The sequence below is a fragment of the Dendrobium catenatum genome, unplaced genomic scaffold (genome assembly GCF_001605985.2).
Source record: "Dendrobium catenatum unplaced genomic scaffold, ASM160598v2 fragScaff_scaffold_542, whole genome shotgun sequence".
Taxonomy (NCBI): Eukaryota; Viridiplantae; Streptophyta; class Magnoliopsida; order Asparagales; family Orchidaceae; genus Dendrobium; species Dendrobium catenatum.
The window spans coordinates 4,063,046-4,082,173 of record NW_021319004.1 but is presented as its reverse complement, the minus strand read 5'-3'; the positions used below and the strand labels follow the sequence as shown (position 1 = coordinate 4,082,173).

The window sequence follows — 19,128 nt, the reverse complement described above, 5'->3', positions numbered from 1 at the left end:
ATTTTATTTTACTTTCAGAAAACGTTATCACTGAAAAATAAAAAATCACAACAAATGATTTCAATTCTCAATTAAATACCAACGTATCGGTTGCGATTTTTCCAAAAAAAAAAAAAAATGTCGGCAGCACGCTCTTTGGGATGTCAGTTCAGTCGCAGTAGAACTCAAAGTACTTTTTTTTTAAAAAGTTAAATCTCTGTATGATTGCAACGTGTTTTAAATATCACAACCGTTACCGCGCAAATTTTCCACGCACTTGTTCTTATATTAGCTGTAATGATAGACAAAAAATAGCAATTTATCGCCATTGTCGTCTCCGGAAAATAAGGCCCCAAAACTAGGATTCCTCCATTTTCTCTACACTCTCTTTGGCTCTTCGCCGTCTCATGTTCTTTCTCTCTCTTATCTCTCATGGTCACAGCTTTTCTCTCTGTCAAAAGAAGAAGCGAATGGGTAATTTCGATCTGTAATCGAAGATCTCCAGCGCTTTTATTTTGGTTCTCGATCTGTCTAGGGTTTCATAATTTTTATTGATGTTTCTTATAAAACTAGAAAGATAGGATGGTTGCTTGGACGCAAATAGCTATAAATCCTTTTCAATTTCAATTATTAACTCGTGTTAATTTGTTTGTCTTTCAGCGCCTCAAATAATTTGGGCCTGTTTCCACTAAGATTTGACTATATACATGCCCTTTGTCGCTTTTGAAGCGCTTCAGATGGATGTGTTTCTTAGATTATTCTTCACTTGCTGAAAATTTTGCATTGGGTGAACAAGATGGAAGTTGTCTCCCAGCTAAAGCGGGGTATATCTCGGCAGTTCTCCACTGGTTCGCTTAAGAAGATTGGGAGTTTCAGTTTTAAGAGGCAGACATCATTTGATCCCAGACTTACCAATGCAAGCAGATTTCTCTTTGGCCGGCAGTCATCGCTTGACCCTAATCGCAGGAGTCCAGTCTGCGATGAGCCTGCTGTGCCGGAAAATTTGGATTCCACCATGCAGCTCCTTTTCATGGCTTGCCGAGGTGATGGGAAGGGGATGGCTGAGTTGCTGAGGGAGGGCATCGATGTGAATAGTATTGATCTAGATGGAAGGACTGCTCTTCATATAGCTGCTTGCGAGGGTCATGTTGAAGTGGTCAAGCTATTGCTTGACTGCAAGGCCAACATTGAGGCGAGGGATCGTTGGGGAAGCACGGTAGATTGAACTCCTGTTTCCTGCATTCCTAGGTTTTATTGTTTTAGTCCAATCCAGTAAGAGATATATCAGCAATTGATTGATATTCCTAGGGAAATTGCAAATAGGATGGAAGGAAAATCAAAGAGTACGACAGGCAAAGTATGCCATATTTCTTCACTAGAATTGCAATCTGGTGATGGTAATAAGGCATTAACTTCTGAAACGAATTAAGAGTTCTTTTCCCAATCCAACGCCAATCTCCCTTTTATAATTTGTATAATATTCCGCAGGAATTATTATTATTATTTTTCACACAAGATTGTTTTTTCGTGTTGGTGTTGTGTTTTCTATCATGCAGGCTGCTGCTGATGCTAAGTTCTACGGCAACGTTGAAGTCTATAATCTCTTGAAAGCTCGAGGGGCAAAACGTCCAGTAATATTAAGTACTTCTTAGTTTGCGAAACTATTCATTAATTTAAAAACTTGTTTAATTATCCTACTATTTTGTTTTTCTAGAAAACCAGAAAGACCCCCATGGCTGTTTCAAATCCCAAAGATGTGCCAGATTATGAGGTCAATCCCACAGAACTTCAGTTTCGCCGAGGAGAAGACATATATAAGGCATGCTCTTATGATTTGTTAGATCGTCGTGCTCATTTAACTGATATATAATTATATACAGGCTAGGGGGTTCAAAACTAGTTATTTCCATTTCTTTCCGGGATAGAACTTGCAGGACTTTTTTGGTGCTTATATTCAGATTGTGGATATATTGAAAACAAATAAAAATTTGATTTTTGGGACAAGATAATAACATTTTATTAACGTATAAATGATTATTTGAGAAAATCTAGTTTTCTTCAAGGAGGTTCATTTGTTTTCCATGTAAACCAAAATTGGAGTGTGTAAACCAAAAAGGATGGTTTATAATTACTTTCTTGATGCCATTTGACAGAATACTCACCAGGTAGCTAAATGGAATGGGACAAAGGTCGTTGTGAAGATTCTTGATAAAGACAGCTATTCGGATCCAGATTTCATGTAATTATTGTGCTTATGCTTTGAAATAATTTTCCGTAGGTTCATATCTGTTGTTTCTGTAAATGCAAAGGAGTTTGCTGAACATCTGTTCATTAATTGGGTTATCTATGTTGTTGTAGTGATCCTTGTAGTGAAAACTTGTTACCATTCATCTAGTCAAATCAATTATTCGAATTTGTTGATTGCTGTTAAAACATTCAATCTGGAATTAAAAAAAAGCTAGTTTAGAAATATCAAGGCTGTCACTTCCCAGAAGAAAAACTCGGCCTTTTCTGGTGTTTTCTTAAGTACGATAGGAAGAGACTATGCCCCATTAAATCCATTACTTTTGTGTACCAAAAACAAGCTAAACCAGCAATGAAATACGCCATCATTGTCAATTTTATTGATTGCTGTTAAAACATTCAATTTGGAATTAAAAAAAAAAAACCTAGAAATATTGGCCATTGCTTCCCACAGCAGAAACTGGACCATTTTTGCATGTTTTCTCTAGCACAATAGGAAGTGACCATGCCACATTAACTCTATTACTTTTTTGTACCACATAGAAGCTAAAACAACAATGATTTAGGCTTCGTTTGGGATGGCTTTCTTCTTGCTTTTTAAAACAGCTTTCTAGCACAAAAGTTTCTTGGATTTGAATTTTTGTACTAGAAAGCTGTTTTAAAAAGCAGTACGAAAGCTATTCCAAATGAAACCTTAATCATCATCGTCAACTTTTACTCCTTGCTACTTGGCCAACTTCTTGTCTCTATCTCCCATCTTTTTCCTATTGAGAGATATATTTGCCAAGGTCGCCAAGTTCTAGGTTTGTTTAGAACTTCTGTTAAATATCTAATGTTACACACATTTGCCTTCCTCTTTCAATTGCCAGCCTTCTTTTCACACTCCGTTTCCACCTTATGATTCTTGCTCTTCCTTAACAGTACTGTTTAAACTTTGATTACCTAGTTGGAGTACAATTAGACAAGGAAGCTCCCAAACTTCGCTTTATGTGAATGCATTCTAATTTTTATAGCCCACATTATCATAGTAAATAGCTTTGAAAGAAAACCAATTTGTGACAAAAATGGTAGATCACTTCTAATCTAAATAACACAACCAAGAACAAACAAAACTCTTTGATAAATTATATTGTTGGTACCAATAGCCAATACTCTGTTTCCTCAGCTGCAATAGATATTGTTCAGTGATACTAATTTACTCCAGCACTGCCTATTTATCTTCTAATATCGTAAAAATGATGGAGTACCAAATAACCATCAGTAGACATTAGCCCATACATCTTGAGTTTTTAATAATATTTATAGGTATCTCTGTAAGAAAAAATTTCATTGGGGTCCTCTTAATATGCTCGAGGATATGAATACCAACTTCTCAAAATTTTTGTTTGGGAAATTGCATGCGTTGAACAACACTACTATAATTAAAGAAATATCTAGACTAGTGATAGCAAGGTAAATTATTAATTTAACAAACCTACAATAACTAGAAACAACCCCATACAATCTTCTCCATTAGCTATATTCTAAGTGTCAATAAGAGTGTTAGCTGGTTTGCAACTTTAGAAGATTAGTTTCCTCTTGGCAATTAGTGTCATATTTTCATTGAGATAATAATACATTAGTTTTGCTATAGTTAAGTTCAATACCCAACAAATATTTATAATGACCCAAATCTTTGGTTAGAAAACATTTTTAAACACACAAATATTTATAATAACCCAAATCTTTGGTTAGAAAACATGTTTAAAGGTAGTGTTTAACCTCAATTACCCCTTCTTGATCGCTTGTTATAAGAAGAATACCATCAACATAGATTGCGGATATAACAGACCTTGAGGAGGTGTGTTTAGCAAAGATGGAGTGATTCATTGTGCTATTGCAAAGGTTGTCTACAAATAGCTTTGCAAAACTTATCAACATGCACTAGGCTTTTCTTAATTTCATAAACGTCCTTGTTACATACTTATATTTACAAGCTTTGGTCTCTACTCGAGTAACATGCTACGGAGGTTGGCCCATATAAACAACATCAACTAGGTCACCTTAGATGTTAATAACATCCCTTTGAAGTGAAGACCAATCTTGATTGATGGCAATAAATAATAAAATTCAAACAGAATTAAGTTTTGTGACTGGAGAAAAAGTTTTTTTTTTCTCTTAAGACTCGAGTGTTCTTGCTAATAATTGGAGAGTAGGCATTATAATAATCATCTCGTTAATCTAAGTAAATCCATTGGCGATTAGACAATTGACATGACAGTAGAGTTCACAAAGGATAAAAGTAAACGTCTGTGCAAGAACAAGTGAGCACACAAGAGGAGGTGCAAATTGACGAGCACACACAACATAAGAAGGCGTGAGCGAGTGATCTGAACAAAATGGGAGATTGAGTGAGCGACATGGGTGATCAAACGAGGAACAAACGGTGATGGTAGCACAATAAAAAAAGCAGTGAATGTTTGAGCAGCAAGGGGCTTACTGTGGGTTGAGCATGTGACTGCGGGTATTGCGATTGAGATAGTAGCGAGTAGTCAAGTGATTAATCGAGCGGTACAAGCAGTGTGAGATTAGCAAGCGAGTGGGGCTAGGTTGGGATTAGGGGAGTAAGAAATAGGTTTTCTTGTTTTAATACCATTTTTCAGTAAATGTTTTTGTGTGTGTGTTTTCATTCAATAGATGGATCTCTTATGTATAATAGGAGGAAAAAAAATACAATATCCCAGTGGATCATCAAGCGAACACGGACAACTAATCATAAGAAGCTCACTTTCTTAACATTATAGTGCGAATAAAAAGTGTAAAATACAGTTATAAGCATGCATTTTATTACATAGAAATTGGCTCTTTCAAGAAGTTAGCTAAAGTTTTTTATTTTTTATTTTTTATTTTAAAATAATTTTCTTCTCTTCTGTGTAATACAAGAAGGGCTGGCTTGCTCCTCATTCCTTCGAAATATAACCTTCATGGTTTTTTGGAGTTAGCTTGCTATGTCTTTACTATTATATCATTTAAAAATCTGGGCAAAGTGCACTTCATCTCAATGGTGGATTATGTGCATATTTAAAATTACAGGGGGTGAAGTACAAAGGGGATAAATTATAAGATGATTAAATGCAGTTTTTCCTTTAAATTTTAGTACGATAATTCATTTCAATTTTCTCATCCCATAAACATATATATTCTTTTGGCATACATCAAGCGTACCAACTGATTGAGTTTTGTTGAAGTTCCTGCTACATCTGCATTACTTTTTAATCTTTCTTCACTAAAACTTTACATATATTTTTTTGCGCAGAAATGCTTTCAAGAATGAGCTTAGTATGTTGCTGAAGGTTCGACATCCTAATGTTATCCAATTTTTTGGAGCTGTCACTCAAAACACACCAATGATGATTATTTCAGAGTACCATCCAAAAGTTAGTTTATGTCCGCCATTCTCTTACTGCTGTTTGTTTTTTTAATTTTGATATGTGCTATTTCTTTTTCTTAAATATTATTTCTGGACATACACTTGTTGCCTGACTTCTTAATTTTGAACCTCAGGGCAACTTAGGAAGCTATCTTCAGAAAAAAGGTCGACTACAGTTACATCAAGTTCTTAGATTTTCCATTGACATTGCCAGGCAAGTCTTTACTGTTAAAAAAAAAAAAATCTTGATGCTGAAAACAATTACTTTTGGCCACATGGTCACTAAAATTCGTAAATATTAAAATAGCTGTCATCATTTTTTTTTTTAAATTTATTTTTTAAAAAAATAGCTGTCATGATAACTCTGTTGCAAAGGCATCCAAAGCCTAGCTTTGCAAAATAAATTAATGCGTCAAAATTATATTGCCTACATTGCACAATAATATTGTTTGATATATATATTAAGGCTTTGTTTGAGACAACTTTCTTACTGCTTTTTAAAACAGTTTTTTAGTATAAAAATATTTTGAACTAAATTTTTTTATATTTTACCCAAAAAAAATTATATTAGAAAACTACTTTTTGAAAGCATTAAGAAAGCTGTCCCAAATAAAGCCAGATGATTGCATAATGGGCGTTGTTATTCCTATTGAACCAATATGAACTAAACACTAATATTCTTTCTATCCTCTATTCAATCAAGGCCCACTAGTAAAATGCTAGGCATGTCACATAGATTCAAGCTGCAGATGTTTCATGGTCGAAACATAACTTTTAGTAGTTGAAGGCTCTGCTTTGCTTGAAATTTTACACATTAAAAATTTTTTGGTTTGTAAGTTTCCCTCTATATTCATACACATTTCTTTATTTTATAGTTTAGGTTTGCTATATTTGGTTTAGCTCAGTGAAATTCCATTGACACAACTCATTTCTGTTGGGTTCCACAACAAAACCTGCAAACAATGCCTTTTTTCTTTTTTAGTTGCAAATTGAAATATAGTAGCAGATAGGAGATTCAATATAGTTTACCAAGTCTAATTCAGAGCATAAACATGCCAAGTTATATTATCAAGCCGAGTAAAATAATAAAATGGGTAATTATCACTCTGGTCTTTGAATGAAAGATCACGCTATATGTTAATTCATATTTTAAAAAAAGTTTATTTTTGATTCCCAACGACTTTAAATATAAAAAAATTAGTCCCTGAGTTATATGTATTGATTTTTATAGGGATTTTATTTAGCCAGGGGAGGCAAGGACGTCAGTATTATTATCATTTTAATTTAACTCATTTGAATTCCATGAATTTTTGTGACTAAAATATTCTCATTCATCATTTTAAATTGATCCATAGTAGGGGTGTAAGTGAGTCAAGCCGACTTGTGAGCTGACTTCAGACCATTTGAACTCCAATTTCGGCAAACTTATAGTCAAACTGAATGTCTTGAAGAGATGAACCCAATGATACCAAAATCAGTCATATCCGAGCTCAAATGGGCCCTAATTAAGAGCCGGAAGCGTATTTGGAAGGTTCAAAGCATTATTTAGATGACATTTGGCTACAGTTTGGAGATGAGCTTTGAGGCTTTAAGAGCTCCAGCACCACCGTCGACGAACCTCTGTAGACCGTTGCCGGATTACCGCCTAGCCACCGGCTGCCCCCCGAACTTCCACCCAACTATCTTCCGACCACATACTGTCCGCCGACCGCCGCCAGACTTACTCAGCCACCGACCGTTGTCGGACTACCAGCCGGCCGTCAATTGAAGTAGGACTTCAACCCGATTGTTGTCAGACTTCCACCCGGCTTTCAACAAACTTCCGCTCGGCCTCCAATCGTCACCAGACTTCCACCCGACTATCGTCAGACCACCACCCGACCATCGACCGCCGCGGGACTTATACCCCATCGCCAATGGACTTCCGCCCGACCATCGTCGGACCAATGCCCGACCGCCATCAACTGCTTAGCCCCGATCGCCACCAGACTTCCGCTCGACTATCGATGTACTGCCACCCGACTATCGACTACAATCCCTTCGACTGTGGGCTCCGAAAATTCTGCCTCGAGGCCGGTTCTGCGCTCAAATCGCGGGATGCGACTCAAACAGCGCCGAATCGACGGGATTTCTTGCGGTATTTGCGGGAGCTTTCGGCGGGATACGAGGTATTCCCGATCTCTCTCTCGTTCTCTTTTGATTTCTTATACAGAGGTCAACATCGACCACCATCGACCGCTGACTACAATCCCTCCGAACACTATCACCCTCCTATTACAGTCCCTCCGACCACCATCACCTACCGAATATGATCCCTCCGACTTCCACTGCCTGCCAACTATTTGGAAAGAGCTTTGAGGCTTCAAGAGCTCCAACGCCGCCGTCGACGAACCTTTGTTGACTGTTGCCGGATTATTGCTTGGCCACCGAATGCCCCCGGACTTCCACCCGACCATTGTCGGACCACAGCCCGTCCACCGACCACCGCCGTGCTTACTCGGCCGCCAACTGCTGATGGACTACCACATGGCCGTCGACTGGCATCAAACTTCCGCTCGTCCGTTGTCTGACTTCCACCCGGCCGTCGACAACCACCAATCTTCCACTCGGGCCCCAACCGCCACCAGACTTTCACTCGACCATCATCAGACTACCACCCGATCGTCGCAGGACTTCTACCTTGTCGCCAACAGACTTCTGCCCGACCATCATCAGACCAATGCCCGACCGCCATCAACTGCCCGACCCTCGATCGCCGTTGGACTTTCGTTTGACCATCGATGTACCACCACTTAATAGTTGACTACGGTCCTTTCGACCACCGTCGACCGTTGACTATTGTCCCTCCAACCGCTATCTCCTGCCTACTACAGTCCTTTAGACTACCGTCGCCCACCGACTACGGTTCCTTTGACTTCCATTGCCTGCCAACTAGAGGTCACTTCGACCACCCTCGCCCACCGACTACGGTCCCTTCGACCTCCATCGCGGGCCAACTACGGTCCCTCTGACCACCGTCGCTTGCCAACTACAATCCCTATGACTTTCGTCGATCGCCGACTACAGTCCGACTACAGTCCCTCTTATCTCCGTCATCCGCCGACTACTGTCCCTGCAACCACCGTCGCCCGCAGACTACGTTCCCTCCGACTTCTGTCACCTACTGATTATGGTCTCTCTAAACTCCGTTGCTCGCCAACTACAGTCATTCTAACCTTCGTTGCTCGCCAACTATAATCCTCTGACCTTTGCTGGTGTTTTCTTAAGAATGACTTCCTTTTCATTGGATTCTATATTATTTTGTTGAAACTAAGTTCTAAATATGATATTTATATTTTTAATATTATAAATATAAATAAAATATTTATTATTTATTATTATTCACTAACTTAAAATTGCTTCTATTTACACGGCGACTCGAATCTCCCGCATTTTAAACGGTATACGCAGCTATTTTCACACTCCATAAAAATAGACAGTTGGCACTTGGCATGAGTTATATGCCTTTTGCGCCCATGCCTTTTGGCCCTATCGTAGGGATGGGATTCTTCCATTACTCCCTCGAGGTTCCTAGCATTAAGTTTGCTATCTTGCTTTGGCTACCGACTAGAAGACACTGGCCGGTGCTTTCAGAGGTTTTTACAGGAATGTCTGTTCTGTTATTTCACTTGTGCTTGTCGATCTAATTACTTTTCAATGAGAAAACTAGGGCGCTATAGCACCCTTGAGGATTTCTATTGTGCTGATTTGCACAACGCGGACCCTATGATCTAGCTGAAGGCATGAACTCGTCTAGTCTATTGAAAATTGCGTCGGAAAATTTTGTTGCCAATGAATGTGTCATAACCTGTTAAATTAAAAAAGAAAGGAACTTTAGTTAGATATGGCCAGCTCAATTGAACCGGACTGAAAAAGTTTGCTCCCCCACAGTCTTAAGTTAGACTTTAGTTAGATATGGCCTCCTTAAATTACGGATTGGGAATGGGGTGAGTGTGGCATAAAGAACCGGACTGCAAATGAGATAGAGATGGAGAGCTAACCAAAGAGCCGATTGAGAGATTGATAGGGAGATGGAGGTGGTAGTAACAAGGTTTGGAGATGAACTGAATACTTAGAAGGCTGAGGATTTAGTTTCGAATCCACATAAACTTTACTTATAGAAGCCTTATACCTAAGAGCCAAGACATGTTTACGAAGAGAGGCCTGTGCCCCATCCCCAAGAGAAAAAGAAATATATGTGTATATTTTGTCTCATATTTTTTTCTTGACAAGTCTTGATAATTGCCCATGTTGTATTCTTATCATTATCTAATTATAAAATGCACTGTAAAAAAGAATTTTGTTTTAGTTCTTATTATATTAAACGTAGGCTCTTACAGTGAGACTTATTTACCTTTGCTCTGGTCTTCTCTTTTAACAGGGGCATGAATTATCTGCATGAATGCAAGCCAGACCCTATTATACATTGTAATTTAAAGCCCAAGTAAGTTGGCCAGATAATAAAACTAAATTTTTATGAAATCCTAACTTCGTTAGTGCGTGCTTCTTCATTTAATTTTGTACTATCATTTACTAGTGGATTTTTTGCTAAGGTGCCAGGCATATATTACTGGATGCTGGTGACAAATTGAAGGTGGCTGGGTTTGGTTTGATAAAGCTTTCAAAAATATCACCAGGAAAAGCCAAGCTAGCACATCCTATATCTCATATGAACAAATTAAGTGCGTATCTGCTTCCTATATTCTATGTTCTCGATGATTAGCACATCCTATATCCTATATTCTTGATAATTAGTACAAACTTTTAGTCGGTACCTATTGTTTAAACATGGACTAGTTTAAGAATTGAAAAAGAATAAATGCTAAAATATAAACATAAATATTTACTTCGATAATAAGCATTCTACGGATTTGATTTGTTTTCTACATGAATGTATGAGGATAAGTTTTTAAAAATATATGATTTGCGATATTATTTGTGATTTATCTTCTAGTTTGGTTCCTAGTACTATACATATATTTGAAAGCTAAAGAAATTTTTTTTTTATAAAGCAGATAAAAGCACTGTGCTATTGTACTCCATGAAACAAAAGAAGTAGCCTTAATTGTTTTAAAGATAAGCATGCTGGTAATTTTTTGAACTGTGGGCTAAGATTTTACAGATAAACATGGTGTGAATTTTAGGGAGATGAAACATAATTAAGTACCATGAAATCAAAGCGAGAGTAGCTAGAGTTGTAGGATCAAAGCTCTTATTGACTTTCACCTATTTCAGGACTCTTGCTCTTTAGAGCTGAGAGAACATGCTCATAGATTTCTGGCTAGTTGATGCGTAAACTATAGGTAGGTTGAGAAGGACAAAAATAGAAGGTGTGCTCACATCCTGCTTCTTTTGAATCCTTAATTTAGGCTAATTGATATTGTTCAAAATTAAATTTTTAATTTACAAATGCTCTCTAAATTCACCTGGTTTGCCTCTCAAATTCTAAAGAAAAATAAAGAAATAAATAATTACAATTAATCATCCTTAAATTTGGCCTTAGTAGTTGATCTAGTGATGAACCTCCTTTTGTCCTGCATGTACTCTCCTCCGCTTGATGAACTTTATTTTGCGAGTTAAAAGCATTGTAATGAAGTGGTAGAGCCGATAACTTATGTGTTTGTATAGGTGGTGGAATATTTGTAGTTATAGGTGCATTCTGTGATATGATATTTGTAGATACTAACTAACTAAAAATGGAAGAAATTGCAAAAGTGGACTGATATCTCCTCTTGTTAATGAAGTAGAAGATCTCCTTCTTAAAACAAAAGTGATTTGGTGTATGAAAACCTTGGTGGAGAGGTTTCATGATAGGGATGTTTGTTGTTTTGATGGTGATGGCTCTCTAGATGTTAGTTTCTTTCTGTTTTATGACAAGGGCTTTGGTGTTTTGAATATTTTTGCTTTTGAGAGAATGTTGAGCGGTATTGGAAGTTTTAGGTTGGTTGAGACTAAGGAAGGTATTAACTTTTTTTAATGTTGTAACTTTATGGATGTGCGTAGGCTTTTTTGATAGAAATTTATGGGAACTCTAGATATGAAGTTTAGTATGTTAGCTATATAATAGTGGTGATTTCAGTTAATTGTACGTGTGGTTAAAAGCTGTGAATTTATTGCGATAGTAGGTGGACATCATAAGTTGTATTTTAGTGAGGGGAATATACCTTGTTTTTGTTGGAAACAAGTTTGGAAGGGGAGAGGGATTTGACCCTTATACAAACTAATTTTGATCGATACAAAGCTGACACATATATCTTTCAAATCTTGGACCTTCCAATGAATGTATCCCCATCCCAAGGGTTTCCGCATCCTCAAGGTTGTAAGTTCCACTTGTAGGTCTTCTAATGAATTTAAATCCATCCCAATTTTCCCTAGTTGATCCCACTTATGGGCCTTCCAATAGATGTAAGCCCAACTTTATTTACTTGGCAGACACGAATCTTGCAAACTAAAAAATGAATTTAATCAATTATGCCATCTTATCCTTGGGATTAATTTGGAAGACACGTCACCAGACTTCCATTCTCCTTGAGGTTGTAAGTCCCTCTTATCGGCATTCCAATACATGTAGCTCCATCCTAAGTAATATGGCCTTCAAATAGATGTAAGTTTCATCTCAAGTAATGCAGGCCTTTCCATGGATGTAATCACATATCAATTAATTTGGGACAACATAAAGCTATGAAACTAATTAAATCAAACCTTGGGCCTACAATGAATGTAAGCCCTAACTTAAATTAACATTTAGCTAGCTAGCTAGCTCTTATGCTAACAAACTCAACAATCAAAATTAAATCCATGAGCTAAAATCTTATAAATAAAAAAATTCCATATTTCTTAAACATTTATTCGAGTCAAACTGAAACTTTTTGAATAATTGATGATCACGTCATGTCTATGAGCTCTTATCAATCATATCTAGTACATCTGAAACCACGAGTTGCCATGCTTTGTGCCTTTGAATTGTTCAGTAAAACGTGTATGTCTGCCCCTTTGCTATTAAATGAGTCAACCACTAACTCAAGAGCACATCTTTGAGAGAATGCAACCCTTTGACACATATATCTATTTCAACCATTGTATGCTTAAGGTACTTGAGAGAATGCAATTCTTGCTAATCTGATGCTTGGATGTTATGATTCCAAGCTCTCTAATGTTGGCAAGTTGGAATCATAGTGCACCCAGGATCATAAAACTATTTCAATTTTGATTAGATCTATCTCCATTATCCTATACATTCCCCACCTAATTAAATTTAACCTTAAATGCTAAATTTATGCCTAAATTAATTAGCTGGTTATGATTGTAAAAATACATCTATTGTTGTCTTTTATCTCAAACATGATTTTGAATATCTTAAAGAACGTAAATTTACCTTAGATTTGAAAGCGCTTTTATTTCTTTAGATGTGGCATACACAAAATGAACCTTTAATCTAACTACAAGTAGTTTAGCTGTGACATATTTGTTGAGTTTATTTTCTGTTATTTGTTGGTCACGTTTTTAAAGATGCAAAAAATATCAAAATAAATCTTGCACTATTTGTACGAGGCCTTTCTGTGCTAGCTGTCTACCGTGTCCAGTTCAGCCACTGGACTTCTGAAATATGACCCAAAATAGTTCCTCTGTTTGATTCTATTGGATCAAAATTGAGAAGGGACCAAATTGGACATATTAAATCGTTTGGGGCTAAAATGACCCCCTCTTAATAGTCCAAAAACTATTTTATTTTTATTTTTTCTCTTTGAAACATACATTTTACATTGTTACCTCAAAACATAAATTGAGATAATTGCGTTGATATATTTTTTAATTGAATGTAAAATATATGCCCATTGCACTATATTTTCTATGCATATTGGTGAGTTCCAGGTTAAAATGTCATTATTCTAATTTGTCAATAATGGGGCTTATTTGTGGTAGGTTTATATATGGCTCCTGAGGTTTACAAGAACGAAATATTTGACAGAAAGGTTGATTCATTTTCCTTTGGTCTCATTCTATATGAGGTTTGTTAGAATTGCAGAAGTCTTTTTTTCTTTATGATTTTCATGATTATTACAATTTTGTTAAATATAGGATAATGATTTCTGTGCTGGAAAAAATACTTTTATCACATGTCTAAATTAAAATAAAAATTTTACATCTTTATTCTTAGGTACTAAATGTCCATGTTGTGTCAAATAATATAACACTGAATCTCTATTGCTTATCCATCTCTTAACACTTTCAATAGTAAACCAGTGCTCAATATCAAAAAGCAATCAAAATTCACATAGTAGAAAATAAATTCTGTTTTAGTGTAGCACATGCATCACTTACGTTTTGTTTTGTTCGGATGCGTGGGTGCTTCACTTCTTTTAGCTTACTGTATTGCTAAAAAATGGCTTTTAGTTTGCATCTTTTCTTTAAAAATTGTTGCTCAATTCCACATAGTTATCTTGTATCTTATATATATATATATATATAGATATAAAGAAAAGGACAAAAATGTTCCCCAACTCTTTTGACGGACCAATTTGGTCCCTCAACTCTTTAAAAAAGGATCTTTTTGGTCCTAACATGAAATTTTGGGGTTAATTGTGTTAAATTAAGGGGTATTTAAGTTATTTTTAATTAAATTATTATTAAATGTAGTTTTCAAGTAATAATAATTTTTTAAAAAAATTTATTAAATATTTCTTTAATAAAAAAATCATTAATAATTCTAATTTTAACTTATGATCATTATAGACTAGAATTATTAATAATTTTTTATTATTGAAATATTTAATAATTTTTCTTTAGTATTAATACTTGAAAATTATGTTTAATAGATAATTTAATAAAAAAAGACCAAAATATTTCTTGATTTAACATCATTAAGTCCAAAATTTAATATTATGACAAAAAGGTCCCTTTTTTAGGAGTTGAGGGACCAATTGGACCCTCAAAAGAGTTAGGGATTATTTTGGTCCTCTCTCTCTCTTTATATATATAACTTTAACTAAATGTAGAGAGTTATTTTGTATCTTTGGATTTGTTGGACATGCTTTGAACCATGCCCTGCTTTATGCTACCCTTTGAATTTGGCATGTATATTTCGGCCACCTTATGATAGGAATGAGTATTCCTCATTCCTTTTGAATTTAAATATTGAAAAAGCCTACCACTTCACTTTGGGTGAAGTTGATCAACCAACCTTATTCCAATAGCCTCATAATTGACTCTCAATTAACCTTTTGGCCAATTGTCTACTAACTTTCAACCAACCTCGAACTAAGGTCTAGCCACTTAGCTAACATCAAGCTAACTTTCAACTATCTATCGAAATTCAAAATTAAATAATAATTAGAATAGAAAAATATCATTCGAGGTATTGTTAATCTTGTGTTGCTTTTGAAGGAAGGCATCCATTCAAATAAGAAAGTGAAATCCAAGTCTCAAATGGATCCCCATACTTATTATGTTCTTGCTTAGAGTTGTAATCTTGCACTTAATCAATTCTACACCACTTTCAAGAAGTGTACTTTGTAGAGTTGGATTTGTTATAGTCTTCTCAAGAGCTATCTTACCTTTGCAAGCAATGTGAATCTTTTGGAAGGGTGGACCCTCTTTATCTCCTTTAGTTAAGATATTGCAAGACTTTATGTTCTAAGTTTTGCCTTCATGCTTGTAAAAAAGACACTCCTATTTTGAAAGTAGTGAAAGATTTGATAATGTACTTTAAAGCTTCATTAAAGTGAAGTAGGGCTTTGTTGACCTTATTTATTTGTTTTACTTATTAGGGCTTTGTTGATCTCTAAATCATCGATCTGCCCCCATTTGCAACTGCCCACATCGCCCACGTCTCAGTTGAAATAACCGGTTACAATACGAATAAAAGCAAAGACAAAGAAAGAAATGAGAGGAGTTATGCTCACTTGTGATTGAAAGATTGGCTCTTTGCTTTGCTCTTGCGATCCCGTGTCGGCTCCTGATCCCGGCAACTCTGCCTCCCCTGTTGGATCCATCTGCACACCCTCAGCCGCCAGCGACACTCGAGCTCTCTGCATCCATCCGACTGAGCGAGCAGCTCGCCTCCAGTGTCTCCAATTCGGGTTACCCGCATCCAACTTACCCAAAGCCAAACTGCCTCTTGCCTCTACGTTCAATCCTGGTCGAACGATTCGGCCTCCCGTCCTTCACCTCACATGAACAGGCCTGCAATTCTGCCTCTCGTACTCGGCTCTGCCTTCCGCTTCCCAACCCCCTCACACTAAGGCATCCTTCGCCCAGACCTCCGAACTCAAGCACAGCCCTATCTGCTCGATTCCAAAGCTAGCCTCCCGTCCACCCCTCTCAGCACGAAGTGACACCCCCCAAACCCAACGTCTGGCTTGCCTCTAGCCTGATTTCAAACTCTGCTCTTCCTCGCACGTTGGTGTCCGACTCCCACCATACGGCCGAACCCCACAGGCCTATAATCCCTCACACGATTGAAGCCTTTGTGCGCGTACCTCTAGATCTCCTTGTTTCTTGTTTTGAAAGAGTGAGGAAATATTTAATAATGATAATACTAATAATTATTATAATTATAATAGTAATAATAATAAAACAAAGAAGTGGTAGACACCGCAATCACTCAATTGAAGATTGAAGACGAATATTGGGGTTGATCCTTCCTCTGAAGCCCTCGATCGTCGATTTTGATCGAATCGAGCGGACCTAAAAGGGCAATTGTCATCCCCAACCTGCCCTCCCAGGGAGGGAGTGCTGTAAGGTTGCCAAAATTCTGGGAAAACACCAAATTATAAAAATTCTCCTAACATGTAGTGTGATCGTCAAATTGGAGGATTTAAAGACCAATTCCATAGTTGAGTAGTATATAGACTAATTTAAATACTTCAATTAGTCTAGGGCAAAATTGTCACCTCACAAATAATATAGGGATCATTCTGACCATTTCTCAAATTTAAATAAAAAAACTTTCTGAAATTTAGTCCTTTTTTTATGCCCAAGTATATAAAATTTTTTTGTCACATTGTAGAAATCTAAATTAAACTGAACTTGAAAGTTGAAATGATCTCCTTTTAATCTTTTTCATGTCATTTCTTGTTGTCCATTATTTTGGGTTCAGATGTTGGATGGCTCGCCACCTTTCCATCCTAGCCCCCCTGAAGAAGTTGTTAAAAAGATATGTTTGGAAGGTATACGGCCGCCACTTAAGTTCAAGTCTAAGATTTGTCCTTCCGACCTAAGAGAGTGAGTCTCCCTTCAGCACTTACTTTGATTTGTTTCCAAATCTATGAAAGATAATAATTGGGCTTAAATGGCTTGCTTTCTATGATTTTCCTATTAACGCCTACATTTTGTTTCCCTAAACTGTGCACAGACCTTTATTGCTACTGCAATTTGATTGAGTTTCAAGAGTGTTAATTTAGAATTCTGTTCTGTAGGTTGATTAAAGAATGCTGGAGTACAAATCCCATGATAAGACCAACATTCGCTGAAATAATTGTGAGATTGAACAAAATGCATTCGGACTATTCTAAGCAGGGCCGGTGGAAAGGCACCTTTAAGCTTCCCTGGTATGCTATATCTATGTTATTGTCTATTGCTAATGCTACCACCTTCTGAATCAAAGCTCCTTGTCATGCAATTACATGTTTTGCATTAAATGCTTTGTAGATTTTAATAAAGTAGCTATCGTAGTGTTTTACAGTTAAGCATTGTTAATTAATGCTCATTATCTTAAGCGGTGAAGCATATACTGAATCATTAGCCTCATTTTCTTGACTTAGGCCTTACAATGTAGATTGAAATGTCCAATCTTTTCTGAGAAAATCTTATTCCGTATGAATGAAAAAGATGTCTATTTCTTCTACTTTTTGGAGAGCAAGTAAAAGCTAGATCATGAGAAATTGACATCTTAGAAAAGCTGCATCCCTGTAGGCATTGGCCAGATTCTCTTTTTACCAAAAGAGAACTGTGAAATTTTAGTGTGAAAAATAGGTAGTTGGACTTGTTTCGGGAGCTATACTAGCAAAAGCTCATATGTTTAGTGTTAATTTCCTAGAACTCAATTATGTTTGTGTTAGACCAGTTCAGGAGGGACCGGCTCGTGTTACAGGAGGTGGATAAGTTTCGGTTCCTGTTTCAGGAGGGATTAAGGTGGATTAGGAGGAAAAATTCAAAAGAGGGGCTGTTTTGGGATTTACATAATTACTGGATGCTTTAAGTAGGTGGTTTTATTAGGGTTAATATTATGAATTATTTGTTGAAATTAGATTATTATTAGGGTGTTTGGGCTCTAGCCGGCGACTAGAGATTTGGGAGAGTCGGATCTTCCTCTCCAATTGAAGATTCACTTGTATCTTGTCTTTTCTTTCATAAAACTTTCAATACGAAGTGTTCATGTGTGTTTTATTCCAAATTTTCTTGTAGTTGGTTTTCTGACAAAATGTAATACTTTTGACGGATAATGAATTATTATAAAAATTTTCACTATAAATAAACAAATAAATATATTATTTAACCTTTCATTTTTTTTTCTCTCAGATGGACAGTGGGAACCTTATATTTGATTATTTTGTCATCGTATAAGCTATGACCAGATAAAAAGAAGGAACGATAAGAAAAAATGACGAAGACAAAAAAAAAAAAAAAAAAAAAAAAAAAAAAAAAAAAGCAACGCTAGAAAACCAATGCTATCTCCTATCAAATTAAGGCTTCATTTGAGATAGTTTTTTTACAGCTTTTTAAAATTATTTTCCAGCATAAAAATTTTCTAATTCAATTTTTTTTTTTTACTAAAAAATTATTTTAAAAAGTCGCAAAAAAGCTGTCCCACACGAAACCTAAATCCGCTTTTTAAACAACTTCAATGAACGTTTGCTGTTCATCAAGAGCTTGTAGTTTTGTTACTAAAGAGTCCTGTTGGGGAGGAAAGACTTCTATCCTAATACAAACAAAGCCTCAAAAACAGTATTCTAACAAGTTATATTTGAGTTCATTATTTACTGACATTGAGCATCTTTTCTTTCATTCATTGCAGGATGTAGCATTGTAAAGTTTCTGGTGTGGCGCCATATGCAAGAACAAAAAACTGCGGATCGAGTTGTGGCTCATTGGTTGATGAAAAAATTTCCTCCCAAGTGATCTGTATTCGAATCGCTCAAACTGCCCAATAAAAGAAAGTAAGAATAAAAACTGTCTTGCCAATAAATTAACTAAATAGAAGTTGAAGAATAGCCGAATCTCGTTTGAATTTGAGGTTTTGTTTGGGACGATTTTTTTTATTGCTTTTTAAAATTCTTTAGAATTTTGATAAAAAATTGTTTGTCAGATAAATGACAAAACTGTTTGATTTACACTTCTTAAACTGGCTCAGTGTTATCAGGGAAAAAGGGGGGCTTAAGGATATTATCATCAAGGTTTAATTTAAGTAAATTTAAAAAATTTTAAATTTATTTTGAGATGAATATAAAATATATAAT

General features: G+C 36.1%; 1 protein-coding gene across 4 annotated transcripts; it reads left to right on the top strand.

Moving 5' to 3' along the window:
- Positions 1 to 284: 284 nt before the first annotated feature.
- On the top strand, positions 285 to 19,011 carry LOC110114997 (integrin-linked protein kinase 1). 4 transcript variants are annotated; one of them, XM_020848082.2, is made up of 13 exons: positions 287 to 453; positions 640 to 1,195; positions 1,536 to 1,610; positions 1,694 to 1,798; positions 2,133 to 2,218; positions 5,519 to 5,639; positions 5,767 to 5,846; positions 10,053 to 10,115; positions 10,232 to 10,353; positions 13,595 to 13,644; positions 16,770 to 16,894; positions 17,089 to 17,220; positions 18,687 to 19,011. In XM_020848082.2, exons 2-13 carry the CDS (start codon positions 776 to 778, stop codon positions 18,691 to 18,693), a joined length of 1,386 nt encoding a protein of 461 aa, XP_020703741.1. In that variant the 5' UTR covers positions 287 to 453; positions 640 to 775; the 3' UTR covers positions 18,694 to 19,011. The 4 variants fall into 4 exon arrangements, with proteins under 4 accessions (XP_020703742.1, XP_020703741.1, XP_020703740.1 ...); XM_020848081.2 differs by having other exon boundaries at positions 288 to 453; positions 13,595 to 13,680; XM_028694735.1 differs by lacking the exon at positions 287 to 453 and adding an exon at positions 1,288 to 1,336 and having other exon boundaries at positions 979 to 1,195; positions 13,595 to 13,680.
- Positions 19,012 to 19,128: the final 117 nt, after the last annotated feature.